The following is a 24,571-nucleotide window of genomic DNA, read 5'->3' as shown; positions in this document are numbered from 1 at the left end:
ATTTGTCAATGATTTAAAATAAAAACAATATATAATTTCATAAACATCAAATAATTTGCTTATATAAATTAAATTAAACAAATTGTAATATCAAATAATAGTATTATTATTTTACAATAATAATAGATAAAAAGGAAACTAATAAATAATAAAACCTATATATTATTTAAAGCGCACTGATTTGAGGAAACACATTTTATTAATAAGAAAATGAATAAAAAGATATTTAGTTTAGTTTGCATCGCCTTGTATGCCATTTTTGCTGTACCAATACATTGCTCCGAAGAGAACGTAAGTTGTCAAAACAAAATATAAAATAATGTTTAAAAAATTATATAATAGTGGTTATTTACATGGTGTGACATATATATTAACGCATATATAAATTTGTATGTTTATTCCCTTGTATGATCAATATAAGGTATCTGATGTAGGAAATAAAAGCGTTTGTGGTACAAAAGAAATAAACACAAATGACGAAAACAGTGATATAGGACATAAACACGAAAATCAATTAAACAATAACAATCCTAAAGATGATAATGACAAAACCCCCCAAAAAAAAAAAAAAAATAAAAATAAAAATAAAAATAAAGGAGGCAATAATTATGGATTTTATCCTACGACATCATCGTCATCAACGGGAGATGCATTCCTCGCAGGTTTCTTGAGAATGAGGCATAGAACTTAAAGTTTCCATTACGTTTAAAAGAACGATTAGAAAAGCAACCTTCAAATAACAATGAACCTCTTTCTAAGGTATTATTGTGATGGGAAAATAATCCGCATGATTTTCTTGCAAAAAATCCAGAATTTGCAAATATTTTATCCGATTTAAAAAAGCTAAAAGGAAAACAATCTTCAAACAACAATTATATTCAAGTGTTATCGAACTAAAAAACGAATAAAATGATTCTTTCTAATTGTCACTTAAACTACAATGTTTGACATGTGACACCTCTAGACGAATGAATTATGCTGCTCTTTTCTACATTTTGAGCTCATATTTTAAGTTTATAATTTTATATAATTATTAAAATAAGTGTAATATATTTTTATTATATATTTGAATAAAATGATAACATATATATTTATATGAATTTTTGTGCTACTTATGTATAATACTGAGTTTGTGGAAGATGTTCCAAACATAATTAATAATTGAAATAATATTGATTCATTTGCCATAATCATATTATTTATTATTTGTACCCGTAGAATTTTATATTATATGAATATGTTTATATTTTATATAATTAAAATAAAATTTGACGAAATTTCATCTTTTGAAGTTTATTAATATAATAATACTATAAACAATTTCATAGATACATTACATTCATTTAATTGAGTTAATAGTATTATGGAAATATATATATGTATGAAATAATATTTGACTCCATTATATGCGCGTTTTTTATTCATATATTTCTTTCATTATCATCTTTTGTATGAATAACTTAAATAACATACTTTTTCGTAATATTAGAACAAAATATGAATATATATAACATTCCTATATTCATAATTTAATTCTTCATAGTTAAATGGGAATAGTAATTCTAGCAAATTGTGTGATAAGACATAATCACTAAATTAAATTGTTACTATTACATGTGTTATTACTTACTAATTTAAAAAAATAACAAAATTAAAAATATATCAGATATTGTTATGTTAATTTACTATTATATGTGTGTACAAAATGAATTAAAGCAATTATTATAGACATATTTATATATATATACAATATGATGTATTTTTGCCGTTCTTATATTATGCAACCCGTGGGGGGTCCTAACCCTTAAACTATAATTTAAATTAAAAAAATGGGGGGGTGCAAATAAGAAGTTTTGTTAAATAAAAATATTCATAGAATGAACATATTATGATATATATAATTCAATATAACTCTGAACCTTAAACCTTTAAATTGCAACTAAAATAATTATATACAAATTTAATTTAAAAAAAACAGTTTGAAATAATAAAGAACATATATATATATAATGTAAAAAGATATAATATATTTATTATTATCTTTTCTTGTTTTAACTTAAAAAAATAATCGGAAAAGTTACATTTATATTTATAAAAAAACAAAACAATAATTAATATAAACATTGTTAAGGGACATTTTATATTTCATTTTTTGTTTCATCTTCTATTTCATCTTCTATTTCACCTTCTATTTCACCTTCTATTTCAGCATTTATTTCATTTATTTCATCTTCTATTTCATCATCCCTTTTTAAATTAGAAATCCATTCAAGAATTTTTTTTAAAATTTGCTCATTTCCTTGTTCTACCGTTATAGCATGATTCATACCATTAACAATATGCAATTTTTTTTTACTAACATTTGCTTGATTATGAAATGAAATTACCCCTTGATAATGACAAATACTATCATCTTTTGAATGCACAAATAATAAGGGGACATTCGTTGGCATATAATTAATATTATAATTCAATGTGATCGATGCTTTTATAACTTCATACATACATTTGAATTTTATTCCACTATTATTTCGAAATTTATCATGTTTACATATATTATCAACATATTTGGATCTTTTATAACCTATTTCTGACGAAATTAGTACATGAGGCGCTACACGAGACATGATGTCTACTGCAGGTAAATAAAAACGCTCAATTAAATTGTTTCCAAAATCAAATATTGTTTTAAATCTCATCATACCAGATAAAGTTACGCAACCTTTAATATTGAATTTATCTAAATAATTATAGCATCCTTCATCTTTATCACTAGGACCATCAATAGCATTTGTCGTAGAAGAGGTACTAGCACAGGACTTATCGGAATCATAATCATTAGAATTGGTAATTAAATGTGTATTATTCATATTTCCTATAGCATGATCATTAGAGTTATCCATATCATTAATAATATCTTCTATCATATTATTGTCATTTGCATCTTCAGAATTAATTTTATCTTTTTGTTCTTTCTTTAATAATTGTAATATTCTTAAAGCAATACCTCCTCCCAACGAATGCCCAATAATATACATAGGAAGTCTTTTTTTTTTAGTTGTTACTATATGGGTAGATTCATCATCCGTTTGATTATCATTTGAGATTTCATCATGAATTTTATTCATATATTGTATTACATCATCAACTAAATCATCAAAAGAACTAAAATTGCCTTTTATATTTCCCCATGCTTGTGATTCACCATGTCCTTGCAAATCTAGTGCATATACTGAATAACCCTTTTTATTAAAATTTTCAATCCAACTATCTTTATAAATATAGTAATTATTACTGTCAACTACTAAGCTTTTATTTTTATTTGTCATTTTTAAATTAATTTTCATATAAGTTAATCGAGCATGAGATTTTAATCCATGTATTAACAATACAATTCCTATAGCATTTTTAACAATCCACCCATATGTTTTTAAAAGCAAACCATTTTTATTACGGAGCCAATCTGTCTTAGGATTACCATCTAACTTACATTTTGTATTTCTTAATCCATCATTATTCAATTCAATTTGTTCCATCTCCAATATTATGTAATATAATAATATATGATACAACTAAAAAAATATATATTTATATATTACATTTCCTTTTAATAAGGCATTTTTAATAGTAAATGTTTTTTTTTTGCATAAAACGGGTAATATACATACATATATAATTAATATTTTACTTTTCAAATATATATATATATTATTAACACAAAAAATTACACTATACTAAATCATATTATTGTTTTATACAAACTCTATATACATACTACATTACTATCAAATAATATTAATAGAATTGCATGTATACTACAATAATATGACAAATCATAAATAAATTATAAGAAACAAAAAAAATGGATAATTATAGTTCTTAATCTTATTTTCGAAGTTTTTACGAGTCTTTATGCAACCAGGTGAAATTGAAATTGATATAATAAGACTAATACAAATTATTATATGTCATTTGTTTTTCGGTAATTTATTTTTTGTTCTATTTAATTTTTTTAATTTCGATAGTTCAAATTTGATTTAAGCAAATATATAATTATTATATATAATTTTTTTATTAATAAGTAATGATTTATATAATGCTTTACTTAAAAAATAATAATGACCAAATACAATATGCATAGCAATTTATAAAAGCAACGAAACAAAACGACAACCAACATTTTTTTTTTTTACTTCGATATAATAACAAATATATTTAAGTTGGTATAAATAAAAAAGCTATATATATTATTATTAATATAATTTTTTAATTATAAAAAGTATAAAATATAATAATTTCCTAGAAAGAAATATTATTAATAGGTATAACACTTTATAACTATTAATGATTTATGACATTAATTATATATTATAAGAAAATCTATAAACATATTTACATTTTTTTTTATTAAGTAATAAACATTTTAGTTACCTCAAAATTATTGTGTATAATTAATAACATATTGCTAAAAATTATGATATAACTTTAACTGTAAACTTTATAAACATATTTAAAAAGTGAATTTTTTCATTTTATATGTTTATAATTTAGATTATTATCACAATTGAGTCAATATATGTGTTATTATATTTAGCATAAATTAACAAAATAAAAACGATCAAAAATAACAGAACAAAAAAAAAACTGAATCTATCTTTTCAAATATTCTCAAAATGTATATAAGGGTTCAGTGTTAGGTGATTCATATGATGGATAAGATATTGTGCAAGGTGATCAAGTCTGTTCAGGAGGTGAATCAGGGGATGTTCAAGAGATACAAATGGTGCTCCAGGAGCGAAATGAACTCAAAGGACACCAGGGGCACCTTTTGATATTGAATCATCCATTTTTAGAATCACATTAAAAGACATGGAATAATTAAATAATGCTGCCACTTCGTTTGAAATGATTAAGAATATATTTATAGGTGCAACTAAACATATCCATAATTTATATAATACGACTTTACTTAATATAAAAAATGCTTTCGAAGAATCTAGTAGTTTTTTAAAAGTCATTATATATCATATAAGTAGCGGTTCTAAAAAGTAGATACCTCTGATAATTCAGGAGATAATAAATTTGGATTAGAAGACACATGAGATGAATTACCCACACCTAATGACTCAAAAAAGCACCAAAAACATACACCTTGAATTTCATCATAAACATCACATACTTCACTACCATCAAGTTCTATGGAACAAACTATCACACTGTAATTGTCTCAGGATTTATCTGAAAAAGAAAATTGTAATCAAAAAAACGGTCAAAGAGAACCTCAAATATCAATGACAAGTCCTGTAATTAAACCAGAAAATTCTGAAACCGAAGTAAAAGGAAATGAAACAACAGGGATAGGTGATATATATATACTCAAAGAATACAAATTGGAATTTCAATTATAGTTCTTTTAATATCCATTATTTTGTTAATTATGTATAAGATAAATAGAAATGAAATTATTAAATATATTTTTTTAAGAATATTTTCTCACTATAAAGTATTATATATTTTTCATAATTTTATGTTAGTATTTGTCATTTGGATGGAGAAAGGAATTGAAAAAAAAAAACATGAAAAAGGTTATAAATTTGTTTGGTGTAAATAAAACGACAAAGACAGTTATAAACTCAGCTGATGGTAAAAAACAAATTCAAATAATTATAAATTCATCTAGTAAAAAAAATAGACTAAAAAATATATAAATTCCGTTTGTGGGGAAAAGTCTCCATTATTAAATATATACAAACTTGTACAGGCCGATCCTGTACCATTTATTAATTTATTTTTTTGTTAATTTTTTTTGTTTATAAAAGAAAAAACGATTCTTTGGAATGATAAATTTAATTAATTTTTATTTTTGTGTTAAAAATATATGGCTTCATATTTAAAACTCAATATAAGTATTAAAAATTATAATTTCTTATTAATATAAGTAATTTGGTTTATAAAGACAATTAAAAAATGGATTTTGTGTAATATTATAATATAAATATATGAATTTTAATAATATATATAAAATAATGTTGTATAGTCGACTCATTTTATTTCGAATTATAATTTCCTTTTCTATAATTATAAAAATATATTAGTATTCATTATTTGTAATTCGAAAAGACTTACAAAGAGAAAATTTAAGAGAGAAAAACAGAAAGACAAAATAAATCATTAATTGATGATTTAGAGGATGGTGGTTGATATAGTTAATGATTTCTAAGCTTGATAATAACTATGGGGAGTTGTATAATAATAATGCAAATAAGGGAAGTAATACCAGACAATACTAATTTATATATTTTTACATATAAAAGGATTATCAATATTAATATGAAAAGGGAAAATAAAGAAATATTTTTCAAAAATTATAATGGTTATATTTATGATATTCACCAAAATAGATATATGCATCCTAATATTAAACAGATGTAATGAAATTATACAGAAACAAAATAGATTGAAAAATGTGGTTATGACAATAATTTAAAATAGAAATCATATGTGAAAGGACATTTATTTTATTAATAATGTATTACAGCATTAAAATGATCAAAAATATCGTGAAGAATCTACATCTATTTCTTGGAAATTATGGTGGTTAACCTTAGAATATTTAGTATTTGTGATGAATGAACTATTATAATTAATAAATCTTCAAAAATAGCGGTATTAATATTAATTTGTGAACAAAAAACAAAAATTGATAAATATATAAAAAAATATTATAGTTTTTGTGTGGACGAATATCATATATTATAAATATTTACATTTATATAAATGGTATGTATTTTTTATAAATGTTAAAATAGGATAATGAAATAATAAACTAAATTGTGGAATAAAATTATTAAGTTATTAAAATTTTTAGATTGCTTACAGAGTCGAGATAGATAATATCAACCCAATCACTTTTTTTTTGAATTATAAATCCAGATAAGTTAACAAACATTTTTGTCAATTCTCCATTTCTAATATCCCTTTATGAATAAATTCTTGATTTGGATAAGTTTGCACTTTCTACAATAGTGTTTGTATATTTTCTTTTATCGAAACTGTTATATTCATCTATATCAGACGATGTATAGACAATTATAGTTGTGTCGTCTGATACCTAAAAATGAATCAAAAATGTATATGTTTTGTATAAATTGCACTATATAATGTGGAAATGTTCATTTTTAGAGGGATGAGCGAAAAAAAATGTTTCCTTGAATTTTTTTGGATAAAGCATAGTAATATCCATGGAATGGTATAATATCATTTATATAACGATTCTGGATCATCATTAAATTTGGAGAATATTTACATACAATTTTTTCTAAAAAAAAAATATATTTTTACATATATGTAAAATAAGATATTAGAAAATTAATGACTATGAGATAAAAAACAGTATTATAGAATATTGCCAATAATAAAACATGAAACATTGGATATTGGAAATCGTATATTAAATTGATCGATTATTTCCTTAATACCTTTAACAATTTGATTACCAAAATATTTGACATTTGGATTCCACAACATGTCTATTATACCATTATACTAATGGTCAAAGGAAAGGTATATATATGTAATAATTATTTTTTTATTTTAACTTAATTTTATGACTTAAAAATGTTTCTTTGTTAATTCATACCTTATCGAGATATTTGATTTTATGATTAAATTTATACATGATTGTATTTCCATGTTTCATATAATATTCAGTTGAATCCTTGTGTATATTATATAATTTATAACCATTCGTACTTGTAGCATGGTGTTGTAATAAAATTTCAGATTCGTTCATAAGTTTTTCTGTTTCTTTATTTTCTTCAGGGTTCATGTATAAGTCGAAGGAGGATTGTTCACTTGTTCCTTCTGAATAATCATTGGGGAAACTAGACCTTCTTTTAATTCGTAAAGAAAAAAGATAAATGAATTTATAGACTGATCTTTTTACTATTCAATCTTATGTATATATACATTTCCATAATACGAATTACATTCGATGTGAATATATACACTGCCATATGTTCTTACGTGTTATATAGTCGAGCAAATCTTCGTAAAGCTTCAATACTTGAATTAGCATCAGCTGCAAGAGCTTTATTGCTCAAATATACGGATGAGATTAAAAGAGAAAAAATTATTTTAATATATCCTTTACTCATTTTCGATTTTAATAACCAAAATATTAATAAATTTATTTATGTTTTTTTTAGATTAAAAACTACAAATCAGGAATTCGAAAAGTTGTGCAAATAAAATTAAAATTGAAGCGACTATAAAAATCAAATTTATTTAAAAAATATAAAATATATATTTAAATGTGAATTTTGTATAACTTTATTATATTTATAAATTCAATATATTTTATATTTAATTAGTTTGGTTGCAAGGAGCGGATAACCAAAGGTTTCATAAATAGGGAATGTGCATAATATTATGGATTTGGTTTTATGAAATGTTATAATGATAAAAATAAATAAGTTTAATTATGTAATATCTTTAATGTTGCATTATTAATATACATTTTTTTGAGTTGTATAGCTCATTCAACTAAGACATTTTAAAATAAAATATATAAATATACCATTATGTATGGAATTATATATCTTAGACATGTTACAAATATGTATGATTTTAGCTAGAACCAACGTCGATAATTTAAAATATAAAGATAAGAAAATAACATAAGGAATATATTTAGTTTAATGAATATTTAATATATGTGATTTAAATATAATTATCATATACTACCCTGGGAATTATATAAAAACAATAGTTTTGTTATTTCTTTCCATTTTTTTTGAATGTAAACATATTTTTTATTTAGAAAGACATATGATATAAAATAAAAAGCTTAAAATACAAAAAATATTTTTATTTTTTAGTTATAATATTCTCGGTATTTAGGTGTTTATGATTCTATTTATGGGTCCAAGTTGATTTAATTAGCTCATATTTAATATTATTTGGTTTTTTGAAAGTTTATTAAATAAATAAATATATAAGATAGTAACGATGTGTGATTCTTATGAGGTATATTTAAATAACCATAAACACATTGTTTTTTAGAAGGCATGAATAATACATTTATGCTAAGAGTTTCAAAGAGTTATTCTATATAAATAAGAGAAGAAATAATTGAAGATATTAATAATAGTATTTTGTCGAGGTTTATGTGTGTCGTTTGATTTAATTTTGAAACACTTATTAATTTAACATGTTTTTTAAATAGTGTACATAAATAAAAAATTGTTTAAATATATGCCATATCCCTCAATATTTTAGCCTATAGATGCTGTCTATGCTTGTAAACAAAAAAAGGGTGATAAGTATTAAATAAAAGGAGTATCATAAATAAAAGATCTTTATAATTTATAACAGTCCTATTTGTAGTATTCACGAAAATAATACACATAGATGCATTATAATATTAAAAGTCAAACAAATAATATATAAAAAACACTCTAATATTAAAAGACAAACAAATAATATATAAAAAAGATTCTAATATTAAAAGCCAAACAAATCATATATAAAAAAATTATAATATTAAAAGCCAAACAAATCATATATAAAAAAAATTATAATATTAAAAGACAAACAAATAATATATAAAAAAGATTCTAATATTAAAAGCCAAACAAATCATATATAAAAAAATTATAATATTAAAAGCCAAACAAATCATATATAAAAAAAATTATAATATTAAAAGACAAACAAATCATATATAAAAAAGATTCTAATATTAAAAGAACATTTTATGATGATAATTTAAATCAACCGTTATATGTGTAAATAAATCGTTTTATTAACATAAATTTTCTAATATTACGGTGCTGAAAATATATATGAAATATATGTTTATTTTTGAGGGGAAAAACTATTTAAAGCTTTTTTAATCATGCGTTTTAGGAAACTGGGAACATAGCGACCAATCTAAGAAAAAAAACATAAATGGATGAATATATAAAATGTTTATATTTTTTTTGCAAATTATAAATATGTACACTTATTTAAAACTGTATTTTTTTTAACAGTTGAAATAAATTATTATGTTATTAAAATTTGTATATCACTTACAGATTCAATATAGATGATATCAACATGGCCGTCGTGCTTTTCAATAATGTATCCAATTAGGTTAGCAAATGTTTTTTTTAATTTTCCTTGTTTAATATCCTTTTCAGAATCAATGTCAATTTTTAATAAGTTTGCATCTTCTATTATTGTGTTTTCAAAGGGTTTCTTACTTTTACTGTTGTGATCATTTATATTTGGTGAAGCCATGACAATCATAGTTTTGTTTTCTGATATCTACAAAATTAATAAAAGTGTATTTGAATAATATGAAAAATATGATTTATAACGAAATAGAAGAGGAAAGTTTTCCTTACTTCAAATTTTGCAGCTAAAGCATAAAAATATTTCTGACACCCAAAACGACGACTTTTGTAACGTTGTTGTATCATTACTAAATTTGGATTGTATACACGGGCAATTTTTCCTAAAAAACATATTATAAAATTGCATAGATATAATTAAAATATCATGAGTTTAAAGATATGGGAAACAATAAATAGTATCATATAACAATGACAATAATAAATCACAAAATGTCAAATAAATAGTAACAATAATATGTTAATTTGACTAATTATTTATGTTTTGTATACTTTTAACTGGGAATTTATATAAAAAATTGTTACAATCGGGACCCCATAACATGTTTACTATTTTATTATACTAATGGAAGCAAAGAGAAATATATATATTATAATCATTTTTCAATTTCAATTTGGTTTATAACTTTTAGTGTTGTTCGTTAATTGATACCTTATTCGAATTATAAATTATATATTCAACTTTTTTAACAATTGTATGACCTTGATGTTTTTTTTTAAAAAAAAACATATAGTAATGAAGATTATCACCAACAAATTTATAACCATCTTTACTTTTAGCATGATGTTCTAAATGTATTGCAGCTTTGTTCACAAATTCGCCCACTTTTATAGTTTCTTCAGGATTGGTACATAATAGGTGCTTGTTTTTTTCATATAATTCTTCTGAACTATCATTGATAAAAATGAACATATTTTTAATGTGTATAAAAATAAAGTTATTGTATTTATATTATAACATTGTTGCAAAGACATACATGTAATATGCTCATAATGAAATATGCAATATATATGTTGTATTTTCTTACGTAGGATAATATTTTTTTGATTTGGGTTTTTTATCTTTTTTTGATTTGGATTTTTTATCTTTTTTTGGAGCAGTCTCAGTTGCAAGGGTTTCATTATTCACATATAGGGAGATGATTAAAAGAAATAAAATAATTTGAATATAAAATTTATTCATTTTTGAAGTTTATAAACAAAATATTAAAATATATATTGGTATTTTTTTAGTTAAAAAATAACAACTCGAATATCTGGACAAGTATAATTAAAATTGAAGGAAATAACTTTCTCCAATAAAGTATAAAAAACTATCATTTAAACGCCAAAATGTATTATGCTTTTATTAGGTTTATAAGTTTAATATATTTTTTATTTAATTAATTCAACCACAAAACGACGTCAATAACAGAAGCATTCATAAATAGTGAATATCAAAAATATTACTATTCATAATATCTAAAAATAAAAATTTTAATTATATTATATAAATGATATTTTTAATATATAGAATTATGAATATACAAGTTTTATATTTTTAGAATTGATTAAACTAAATTTAAAATTTGTAAAACATTCCATTACATATGGAATTACATATATGCTTATATTTATATATAATAGAAAAAAACAATGTTGTTTTTACCTAATAGAAAATCAATCATTTAAAGTAAAAATACAAAAGTAAGAAAATAATATAAAAATAATATAAAAATATATATTTATTTTAATACAATTTGGATAATATGCAATTTTAATATAATTATATATACTTACATTAATAATTATATCAAAATAATTATTTTCCTATTCTCTTCCATTTGTTTTACAAAATTTCTTTGATAATGCACCGTTTTTAATATAAAACATGTATATTCTATTTTTAAATATTAAAATAATTAATTTAATCTGAGAAATTTAGTTAATTTTATATATTACTAATACTACTATAATAACAATATTTTTTATCTAATCATAATACTAGTATGCTAAAATTTATATTATGAGAATCAAACATTTTGTGATTTTTTTATTACTTTTAATACAAATTTTACTAAATAACATTTTTCTACCAAAATTGTTAATTTTATAAAAATTATTTATTGGTAGTAATATTGACGTCTTTGCTTTTTTATAAATTAATACAAATTATAATTTTCCTTTTAATAATAAAACATAGTATATATAAAGTTAAAAAAAATACAAATAAATAAAATATAAAAATAAAATAATGAAAAATAAAGTTGTAAAGCCAAGAAATATATATATGCATACATAAAATTAATTTATTTTTTTATTCTAATATCCTTGATGTCGAGATGTTCATGTATTATGGATCAATGTTATGTTTATGAGTTATAGTTTTGTTCACTGAGTCTGCGTTTTGAGTTAGAGTTTAGGAATATTGTAATTTAATTTTTTATAATTTGATAATATTTGGGATCTTTGAATACTAATTAAATATATTTATCATCCCATATGTTTAATCTCGTGACTATGTCTAAATATGCAACAAAAAGGGGATATAGCCATTAACATGAAAGCGGTTGTATAACATATTTTCAATAAAGTATAATATATACAATTGCATGTTAATATTGATTTAATATTATTAAAATAAAATGTCTATATTGCATATATTAATATAAATATTGGCTATATATGAAGTCATATTATGCAATATCACAATTGTCTATTATATAAAACTTGTTAATCTGGGGGGTATATTAAATTATGCATAACACAATATAAAATATGCTTCTTTATTTGATGAAAATTTTATTTAGTAAAGCTTATAATTTGTGTTACTATTATTTTGATTTAAATTATATTTTGATAACTGAATTGTAATAATAATACTATATATGTATCTATAAATTATAATTAAATTCATTTAGAATAATTGTCTACAATATACCTTCAGGTTAATATGTATATGATTAATATTAATTAAATATAATACTAATATATAATAAGTAATCATAAAATATAGATGCACACAATATCGATAAAAATTCGGCAATACAACATTATCTATAAAATGCATTTTATGCATCTAACATTTTTAATAATACAATAAAAGTATGCATAATAATAAAAAATTACATTATAAATATATGTATACTATCCTTTTATTTTTCGATTATATATAGTATCATTTTATGCTAAAGTTTTAAAATAATAGAAATAGTTCTATATACATTAATTTATTTCCAATAAAGGTATAATATTAAATTAGTCACTATTAATTTTTAAACTTCGTAGTTTTGAAGTATAAATAAATTAGAAATATATTATATTTAAAATAGTTAAAAAATAAAATATAAGTATAATAAAATTTCATATCATATTTTGTTCTAATAATTATTAATAATATGGTAGATAAAAATAAAGTTATTATTATATGCTTATATATATAATCTAATAAAATACACTACTAATAACTAATATTGAAATACTGTTTTATTGTGAAACCTTTATATAATTAAATATTAATTTTATTGAAAAGGCAAATAATAATAAATTTCCTTTGAACTAATAACATTTATATTAGATTATATATATATAAACTCTAAATCTATAATTTAATTATATTGTTATTACGAAATAATATATATGTTATAAAATGTTATATTTTGATACAATGAAACGAGGAAATTTGCTAATTGTTTTAAAGTATTTCTATTGAGTGCATTAACTATCTCATTGTAGTATGCAACGATATAGCATTATTGATAACAACAATAATATTATATTAATATATGATTTTATTTGATTCGAATACATGCATATACAGTGGTTATATATATTACTAAACTTTTAATAAGACTGGTAACTGGACAGAATGAAAAATGAATGTTATAGCCTTTAATTAATTATGCCTTTACTGCGATAATATTAAAATTAACATTAGCAAGCAAAATAATATTAATAATTCTATAGTTTTCTTAAAAATGTAGTTTTTCATTATAGAACTAAATATAGTTTATTATAAAATGTGTAGTATAATATTATTTATTAAGATTTAAAAGAAAACTACATATTTAGAAAATAATTCTAAGCCATTTTTAATGATTAATTTTAATGTATACAATAATTGAAAGCTTTAATGGTAAAACATATAAGGCATAATTAAACTATGTAGAATAGGTAAATCTTATATGGTTACAGCCTTGTCTCAAACAATCATACTTCCTGTATTTCTCCTATCTAAAACGTAATTATTTTAACCTAATTATACTTTAAATTTGCATCAATACTTATTTATGTGTTAATATTTAATATTTACTATATATTATTTTAAAAACAATCGACATTCAAAGGCTTATTTAAGCTTATAAATACTGGTTCAGTGCTAATTGTTGTTTTAGAGAGTGGAAATGATGCATAAAATAAAATATAAATTCCCCAATAAGGTATATTTCTAAATTGAAGTATATAGGAATAAAAATAAAGTTATAGGACTTATTAAAATGGATTATGAATTTATTTATATTAAATAAAAACAATATAAATTAATGTATATGCAATTAAAAAAGGGAATGGTTCAACTTAATTTGAAAATACTATAATTTTAAAAAAACATTGGTACATTGTATTAGAAAAAAGTATGTAAATATTTAATATATTTTTAAAAATGACTATTTATATACTTTAAGGATTATAGTAATAATATAACTTTTTAATTTTTAGATTTATACAGTATTTAAGTTTTAGGACGTTGTTTATGTTCCATATTAAAGCATATGTATAAGTATATATTTTTTTAATTCTTTATAAAAGTGCATCCATTTTTATAATAAAGTTATACCATATGCTAGTAAGAATAGCATTTTTTGTATAAAATACATCATATATGTATTTAGTTAAATCTGTACTAATCAACCCTCTATTTAAGGTAATTTAGCTAATTGTCATAAAATAAGTATAATATTATTTTAGTAACGTTACTATATTATTATTCTATATTAATTATTGAAAAACTTATAATATATTTAACTACAGACTGTTGTTATATATAGGGTTAAAGTATTTGCGTCGCATATTGGGGCAGTGTATATAAAACAGCAAGATTTTACTCAATTTACAAATCAAAAATGAAATTTCATCACAATGGATAAGAAAGTGGTATATGCAATTTTCAATAATCATAATAATTTCCTTTACATTTTTCATATTGTATTATATATATCATTAAACTTTATTATAATAAAATTTTCAATAATGTAGACTTATAATAAATGTTTTAAATGTTTTCTTAGTGTAAAAAGTTCCAGGATGTAAGGGGGTTTCTCGATGAATTAGACAATATTAAAAGTATCAATTTAAAGATGATAAACCTTTCGAAGAGTATTGTAATAATAATTGTAATTCTGATCTCAGAAAAATTAATGTTGTATGTTTACATTTTGTTGATGATTTTTTTGGGAGGTCTTCTTCATTTAAGAATCATAATAACATCAATATTGTTGATTATATTATGATATGGTTAAGTTATATGTTAAACCTAATCGAAAATAACAGCATCAGCAATCTACAATATTTTTATGATACATATATAAAGAATGATAGGTATAATAATAATATAAATTGTGTTAGTGATTGTAATTGTTATAAGGATCTTATAGATAAAATAATTATTTTTTAAGTATGGATATGAGCAATATATCTAAATTATATGGTGCATTTAAATTATTATATGAAATATATACTGGATTTACAGACACCTCAAATTGTACAACATGCTCGTAAAAAGCTAATGAATTTGTTGCAAAATATAATGATCTTAACAAATATCCTAATATTACTAACGAAAGTCCCTATAATAAAATATTGTCTACTTTATCAACTGATTATGACAATTTTGAAAAGTATTGTGGTAAAAAAGGCGGTGTATGTAGTAATTTTCCATCCATTCCAGTGATAAAAAGCACAAAGTTATGCACAAACATCTGGAGTTACATTATCAAGTCGACAGGAAACAAATTATTTATAGTTTTATCGATACTTGGCGTAATAGCAATTTTTTGTGGAATTTCTTATAAGGTAAATATAAAGAATTAAAAAATATATCATTTAAAAATTATTTTCGTGATTACTTATATGCAATTATCAAAAAATATATAATACGTTTACCATTTTTATATTAGTATTCGTTATTTGAATTTCGGAAACGATCTCAAAAACAACATTCAAGAAAAAAGCTAAAAAAATAAAGAAAACTGATCATTAATATATGATTCGAAGAGTAGTGACTATTTCAGGAATAGTAATAATGATTAACATATTTTAAGAAACTGTCTATTTGGAAATAATTTTTGATCAAAAATTTTGCATAATTTTTATTAGTTTTGATACTGTGAATCGGGGTTATATTTGTGGAACCCATATTTGGGATAGGGATAAGTATTATATCTTTATTTAATTTTTTATAATTTGAACGACAATTAAATGTATATGCTACCCACGTATGATTAATCACAAGATGAAGTTCAAAAGTCCAAATGAGCATAAGCTAATATGAAATAGGAAACATAACATATTTTATAATTATAATATATATAATTGAGTGTTCATGCCGATTTAATATGATTAAAATGAAATGTCTATATTGCATATATTAATATAGATATAGATTATATATGAATTCCTATTATATAAAATTTGTTAATCAGGGGCTATATTGAATTACGTATAACATAATATGTTTCATTGGTTGATGAAACATTTTATTTAACAAAACTTATTATTTTATCATATTTATTTTGATTCAAATCGTATTTTTATAACCGAACAGTATAATAATTTTATATATCGGAGTATAATTATAATTTAATTCATTTTGAATATTTCTCTACATTATAATATATATTCATATGTTTGTTTTTAAGATTAATTAAACATATTACCAATATATAATAGATAATCATAAAATATCGATCGAGAATATAGCATTGTCTATAAAATATTATTATGCAGCTAACATTTTTTGTAATACAACAAAAATCGCACTATATATACAATATTTTTGAAGTTTTAATTGTAGTTATTATTCTCTTTTTGTATTTCCTTTACATTTGTATTAAAATTAATCATTATTAATAGAAGTTGTTTTAGACGCTTTAAATTATTTTCATAAGGTATAACATTAGATTAATCACTATTTATTTTTAAGCTTTATAGTTTCGAGGCATAAATAATTATATTTTAAAATAGTTAAAAAATAAAATATAAGTATATTAGTAAAATTTCATATCATATTTTGTTCTAATAATTATAAATAATATGATAGATAGAATTATAGTTATTATTATATATCTATACATATAAAATAGTAAACAATTTTACAATAAGTAATATTGAAATATTGTTTTATTGTGAAACTTCATATAATTAAATATTAATTTTATAGAAAATACATATAAGAATACATTATAAATGCATCAATGTTATATATTTTGTTAAAGATACAATTTGGGATATATGGTTTTATATTTTAAACAACTGGAACAATGAAGAAAGTGTTAAAGACTCAATTCATGTTAAATGACATTTTATTATTCTATGTTAACGCATATTATATTATCATTGTTTTACCATAGAATTAATAAAATATAGAATTTTTAATAAATTATTTGAATATATATACATTGATAATATAGAAGTAGAATATATAACATAAAAATGAATACATACCATTTACGAATATTTAACGAAATTTATATATTAAAGGAGCAAATATATCTTATCTCTCTCCTACAAAAAGACAATATAACAACCTAATTAAACTTAGTTTTCTATTATAGTTTAAAATTTACATCAATACTTATTTATGTATTAATATTTAATATTAACAGAAAGGCATAATAAATGTTTAATACTTACTATACATTATTCTAATAATATTTGCTCTCAGTAGCGCATATAGCTTACAATATTTTCAATATGATTGGTTCAGTGATAATTGTTGTGTTTAAACCGTGGAAATGATGAGTAAAATATATTATAAATTGAAGTATATAGGAATAGAAATAAAGTTATTTAACGCATTATAATTCTTTTTAAATTCATCTATATTAATTACAAACAATATAAATTTATGTAATTTATAAGTATTATAATTTTAGAAAAAATGATATTATAAGAAACAAGTATACAAAAATTTAATATATATTATTAAATAACTATTTATATACTTTTAAGGATTATAGTAATAATAGGATTTTGTATTTTTTAGATTTATACAATATTTAAGTTTTAGGACGTTGTTTATTTTCTATATTAAATAATATATATAAGAAGATATATTCTAAACCTTTTAGAATGTTATTTTAATTTTTATAATAATGTTCATATAAGTGTTATTAAGGATAACAATTTATGCAAAATTGTATTATATATACATATGATAAAACATGTATTAAACAACTCCCCAAATAAGGGAATTCATTTAACTACCATAAAAGTATATATTGTTCCATATTATATTTAAATTGATATTAAGAATAATATAAATATTTTTATCTACATATAATTGCTGTATATAGGGTTAAATACTGTATTACCTATTTTAGTATATATATAATATGATACCCCCTTAACCTATAAAATATATTCAATCATAATGGATGATGATCTAGTATATACACTTTTTGATATTATATTTCCTATAAACTTCATTAAGTTATATTTTAATAACATTTTCTTAATACATATTTTTATCAATTTTTTTTAAATGTTTTTTTAGTGTGGACATTTTGTTATTTTGAGGAATTATTTCCCCGATGAATTAGGTAAAACCCCAGGACACGAATTTCATCAAAATAAGAATATTAATAAATACTGCCCTATTGGAGTTTCAGGAAATAATGAATGCAATACTGATCTCGATAAAATTAAGGCTGTACTTTTATGGTTATTTGAACGAAATTGTTCTAAATTCAAAAAGGCATATTCTGATGAAAATCAAATTAATCCAATTTTTCTATATATTGTTTTATGGTTAAGTTACAAATTAAATCAAAACTCAGACCACTATTTCACCAAAATAAATGATTTTTATATTGAATATGTAAATGGTGATCAACAGTATAATAGTCTTATAAATGATGCCAATAAATGTACAAATCTTAAGGAAATCATAGATAAAACAAATTATTTGTTGAATATTAATATTGAAGATATGTCTAATTTTTACGATGCATTCAAATTATTATGTAACGTGCATGATAAAGTTTCAACAAATGCATATGACAACACATTGTTAAATAATGCTATTCATTTTTTTAACAAATATGCAGAGATCAACGATTATTATAATATCGAAAATACCCCATATAGTAAAATATTGTCTACTTTATCAACTGATTATAATAAATTAAAAAATAAATGTGCTAGCATAGATAATAATCCTATACAATTCCCAAGTCTTCCAACAGGAAGAGCAACAAAATCATTTTTACGAAATTCATCTATTAAAATTTCATTAATCCCAATGACATTTATTTTTTTTGCATTAATCATCTATTTAGGAATTTTGTATAAGGTAAATAATAAATCAGACGAAAATATAATATTTAAAATATATATCATTACTACAAAATTAACATTTATTTTTTATTATTTTTATATTAGCGTTCATCATTTGACTTTCGGAAAAGGCTTCAAAAAATCAATTTAAGAATCAAAAAAATAAAGAGGAAAATAAATCATTAATATATGATTCGAAGTGTAGTAATTATTTCAGGAATAGTAATAATGATTGATATATATTAAGAAAGTGTCTATTTGAAAGTAATTTTTTCATAATTTTTATATAGTTTTTATGTTGTGGATCAGGATTGAAGCTGTGTTTGTCGAATTCATATTCGTGTTCGAGTTAAGTATTATATCTTTATTTAATTTTATATAATTTGAATACTAATTAAATATATATACACTCTCGTTTGTTTAATCACTACCTGAAGTTCAAAAATCCAAATATGCAACCAAAAATGGGTACTGCCATTAATATGAAAGGGATCACATAACATTTTTTCATAAATTACAATACTTATATCTAATTCGTTCGTATATATTAAATGTGACAATATTATAACCTTGTTTATATATTTTATTACTATGTTTTGGTTAATTATACATAAGAAGCTTTGTTATCTATTATATAAAGATTGTTAATCAAGGGGGTATATTGAATTATTCATGACAGTATATATTTCTTTATTTGATAAACATTTTATTTAGTAAAACTTATTATTTGTATCATATTTGTTTTAATTTAAATCGTATTTTGATAACCGAACAATATAATGATTTTATATATCAAAGTATAAATTATAATTCGATTCATTTTTAACATTCCTTTATATTAAATATACCTTCAGGTTAATGGGTATATTTTTATTGTTAATTAAACATATTACCAATATATAATATGTAGTCATAAAATATAGATTCATAAATATCGATCAAGGTTCGACAATACAACATTATCTATAAAATGCATTTTATGCATCTAACATTTTTAATAATAAAATAAAAATCGCACTATATATACAATATTTTTTAAGTTTTAATTGTAGTTACTATTCTCTTTTTGTATTTCCTTTACATTTGTATTAAAATTAATTAGTATTAATAGAAATTGCTTTATACGCTTTAATTTATCATAAAGGCATAATAATAGATTAATCTCTATTAATTTTAAAGATTTGAAGTATATATAAATTGAAAATATATTATATTTTAAAATAGTTAAAAGAAAAAATATAAGTATACTAATAAAATATCATATTATAGTTTGTTCTAATAATTTTTATAATAATTATAAATAATATGATATATAGAATTCTTTATTATTATATGCCTATACATATAATATAATAAAATACACTACCAATAACTAATATTGAAATATTATTTTTTGTGAAATCTTCATATAATTAAATATTAATTTATCGAAAAGACGCATAATAATATACTATAAAGGTATCATTTATATATATGTTAAATGTCCAATTTGAGATATATGATTTTATATTCTAAATAACTGGAACAATGAAGAAAGTGTTAAAGACTCAATTCATGTTAAATGACATTTTATTATTCTATGTTAACGCATATTATATTATCATTGTTTTACCATAGAATTAATAAAATATAGAATTTTTAATAAATTATTTGAATTTATATACATTGATAACTATAACAATAAAATATATAAGATAAAAATGAACAATGCACAAAATTTAGCGAATATTTATCTAAATTTATATATTAAAAGAGAAAATATATCTTATCTCTCTCCTCTTAAAGGGCAATATAACAACCTAATTAAACATAGTTTTATATTGTACTTTAAAATTTCATCAAAAGGTATTCATATGTTAATATTTACTATTTTAAAATCAATTTACATTCAAAGACTTATTTAAACTTATAAATAGCATAATAAGTGTTGACTCATTGCTAATTGTTATTTTAACAGATGAAAAGATGCGTAAAATATATTATAAAATTCCCCAATAAGGTATATTTATAAATTGAAGCATATTGGAATAAACATAAAGTTATTTAACTCATTAAAATATTTTTTTTTAATTTATTTATATTAATTACAGATAATATAAATTCATGTAATTTGTATAAAGATGTAAGTACCCCAACTTAATTTGAAAATGCTATAATTTTAATAAAACAGTGGTATGTAGCATTAGAAACAAGTATATAAGTATTTAATATATTTAAAAAAATGACTATTTATATACTTTTAAGGATTATATTAATAATAGATTTCTTAATTGTTTCGATTTTTTCAGTATATTAGTTTTGGGGCATCATTTATTAAAACAAAAGATATGACGTTGTTTATTTTCTATATTATAACATATGTATAAGAAGATATATTACAAATTTTTTACAATGTTACTTTAATTTTATGATATAATTATACCGGATGGTATTAAGGATACCAATTTATGCAAAGTTGTATTATATATACATATGATAAAAAATGTTTAAACGCCCCCCCCAAAATAAGGTAATTTATCTAACTACCATAAACAAAAATAGAATGTTCTTTTAGTAATATTATTGTACTATTATTATATATTAATTTAAGATTGATATTAAGAATAATAATAACATGCTTAACTACAAATAATTGATATATAAAACTCAAATACTTGTATTATTTATTTTGACGCAGATTATACATTTTGTATAAAAAAGACTAACATGAGTCAAAATCAAATAAATAACACAAAATACTTCATTAAAGAGAGCTACAACACAGTATATACACTTTTTTAATAAAATATGCACCTTATTACATGTATTATGTTATATTACTCATAAATTAATAGTAATATTAACATTATAAAAATATCATTGATATTTATTTTTATTTGTTTTTTTTTAAATGATTTATTAGTGTCGTAATTTTGATACTTTGAGGGTACTTTTTCCTGATGAATTGATAAATTCTGGAGAATATTATTTTAAAGGTGGATCGCTCAAGAGATACTGCCCTAAATCTAGAAGCTGCGAAAACGATGTCGATAAAATTAATAGTTATTGCTTATGGTTATTTAATCAATTATATAATGATAGTATAGCTTTTTCGAATAATGAAGATGACAATATGTATATTGTTACATACATTTTGGCGTGGTTAAGTTATAAGTTAAATCAAAAAACAGAAAACGGAATCACTAAATTAATGGATTTTTATAATAATCATATGCAAAATGTCAAGGAGTATAACACGCCTATAGAAAATGATACGCAATATAAAACTTATATTGATCTTATAAATAAAAATAAGGAATTGATGAATATTGATATTAAGCATATGTCTAAATTGTATGATGCATTTAAAAATTTGTGTAAAATGTATAATGAACTTTCAAAGGTGAAGAATAAAGGCGCGGAATATTTAAAATATGTTGAAAATTTTGCTAAAAATTATAATGATCTTATTAATGAAAATTTTAATGATACAAACGATAATTTATTTAAACAAGTATTGTATGTTGCATTAAACGATTATAATTATATAAAAAGTACATCAAATGTTGAATCTATAAGGAATAAATTTCCAGAACTTACAAATGAAAAAAAAGCAACACACGTTTCTACAATTTCTAAAGAATCACAAATGAATGACTCCTCGAGTGAAATACAAGTACCAAGTTCTGGTACTAAAGTATCAGAATCTGAAACTGATGTATTAACATTTAAACCTGAAGTATCAGAATCCGAAACGACACTATCAAGTTCATTGGTATCAAATAAATTAATTATAGTTTTATCGATATTAGTTGCAACACCAATTTTTTTTGGAATTTCTTATAAGGTGAATAATAAGGAATTTAAAAATTATTTTCATTATATATGCAAATTTTAACAAATAAATCGTATACTTCTTAACATTTTATATTAGTATTCGTTATTTGGATTTCGGAAACGATCTCAAAAACAACACTTAAGAGAAAAGCTAAAAAAATAAAGAAGAAACTGATTATTAATATATTATTCGAAGAGTAGTGATTATTCCAGGAATAGTAATAATGATTGATATATTTTAAGAAATTGTCTATTTCGAAGTAATTTATGCATAATTTTTATATAGTTTTTATGTTGTGGGTTAGGGTTATGTTTGCAGAACCCATATTCGAGTTAGGGTTAAATATTATATCTTTATTTAATTTTTGATAATTTGAATATTATTAAATATATGTACCATCCCGTATGTTTAATCACGAGATGAAGTCAAAATGTACAACCTCAAAGGGGCATTGTCATTAATATAAAAAGGTCCACATAACATTTTTTCATAAGCTATAATATATTTAATTGAGCGTTAATATTGATTCAATATGATTAAAATAAAATGTCTATATTGCATATATCAATATAGATATTTGCTATATCATAATTATTTATTATATAAAAGTTGTTAATGTGTGGTTATATTGAATTATGTACAATACTATATGTTTCTTTATTTGATGAAAATTTTATTTAGCAAAACTTATTATTTGTATCATTTGTTTTAATTTAAATTGTATTTTGATAAGCGAACAGTATAATAATATTATATATGAGGCTATAACATACAATTGCATTCACTTTGAATATTACTATACATTATAATATACATTCAGGTTAATGAGAATATTTTTATTGTTAATTAAACATATTATCAATATATAATAGGCAGTCATAAAATATAGATGCATGGTATATCGATCTAAAATCGACAATACAACAATATCTATAAAAGATGTTTTATGTATCTAACATTTTTAGTAATACAGTAAAAATATGTACATTAATAATAAATTAAATTATAAATATATGTATAATATCCTTTAAAATAACAATTATAT

The 24,571-nt window shown here is 21.0% G+C and overlaps 6 protein-coding genes and 1 pseudogene across 6 annotated transcripts, besides 1 other annotated feature; 4 read left to right on the top strand and 3 right to left on the bottom strand.

Annotated features, from left to right (window-relative positions):
- Positions 1-210: 210 nt before the first annotated feature.
- Positions 211-691, top strand: PY17X_0202700 (fam-c protein; the record flags this gene model as incomplete). The annotated part of the gene is made up of 2 exons (XM_725023.1): positions 211-291; positions 422-691. The coding sequence occupies 2 exons, from the start codon at positions 211-213 to the stop codon at positions 689-691; spliced, it is 351 nt and encodes a 116-aa protein (XP_730116.1).
- Positions 692-2,138: 1,447 nt separating this feature from the next.
- PY17X_0202600 (lysophospholipase, putative) lies at positions 2,139-3,536 on the bottom strand (the record flags this gene model as incomplete). The annotated part of the gene is made up of 1 exon (XM_725024.1): positions 2,139-3,536. The coding sequence occupies one exon, from the start codon at positions 3,534-3,536 to the stop codon at positions 2,139-2,141; it is 1,398 nt and encodes a 465-aa protein (XP_730117.1).
- A 3,443-nt stretch (positions 3,537-6,979) lies between these two features.
- PY17X_0202500 (fam-a protein) lies at positions 6,980-8,156 on the bottom strand (the record flags this gene model as incomplete). The annotated part of the gene is made up of 4 exons (XM_022957918.1): positions 6,980-7,111; positions 7,429-7,545; positions 7,640-7,892; positions 8,026-8,156. The coding sequence occupies 4 exons, from the start codon at positions 8,154-8,156 to the stop codon at positions 6,980-6,982; spliced, it is 633 nt and encodes a 210-aa protein (XP_022811329.1).
- Positions 8,157-9,858: 1,702 nt separating this feature from the next.
- On the bottom strand, positions 9,859-11,361 carry PY17X_0202400 (fam-a protein; the record flags this gene model as incomplete). The annotated part of the gene is made up of 6 exons (XM_022957917.1): positions 9,859-9,933; positions 10,078-10,311; positions 10,392-10,501; positions 10,671-10,740; positions 10,831-11,068; positions 11,207-11,361. 6 exons carry the CDS (start codon positions 11,359-11,361, stop codon positions 9,859-9,861), a joined length of 882 nt encoding a protein of 293 aa, XP_022811328.1.
- A 3,932-nt stretch (positions 11,362-15,293) lies between these two features.
- Positions 15,294-16,396, top strand: PY17X_0202300 (annotated as a pseudogene).
- Positions 15,294-16,396: a sequence feature (YIR protein, pseudogene;~PIR protein, pseudogene).
- Positions 16,397-18,804: 2,408 nt separating this feature from the next.
- PY17X_0202200 (PIR protein) lies at positions 18,805-19,895 on the top strand (the record flags this gene model as incomplete). The annotated part of the gene is made up of 3 exons (XM_022957916.1): positions 18,805-18,819; positions 18,928-19,725; positions 19,815-19,895. 3 exons carry the CDS (start codon positions 18,805-18,807, stop codon positions 19,893-19,895), a joined length of 894 nt encoding a protein of 297 aa, XP_022811327.1.
- Positions 19,896-22,191: 2,296 nt separating this feature from the next.
- Positions 22,192-23,688, top strand: PY17X_0202100 (PIR protein; the record flags this gene model as incomplete). Its single annotated transcript, XM_022957915.1, has 3 exons — positions 22,192-22,218; positions 22,612-23,535; positions 23,623-23,688. 3 exons carry the CDS (start codon positions 22,192-22,194, stop codon positions 23,686-23,688), a joined length of 1,017 nt encoding a protein of 338 aa, XP_022811326.1.
- Between the last annotated feature and the right edge of the window lie 883 nt (positions 23,689-24,571).

This window comes from Plasmodium yoelii, assembly GCF_900002385.2.
Source record: "Plasmodium yoelii strain 17X genome assembly, chromosome: 2".
NCBI lineage: Eukaryota > Apicomplexa > Aconoidasida > Haemosporida > Plasmodiidae > Plasmodium > Plasmodium yoelii.
The sequence above is the reverse complement of the archived record's forward strand: the minus strand, read 5'-3'. Positions and strand labels throughout refer to the sequence as shown.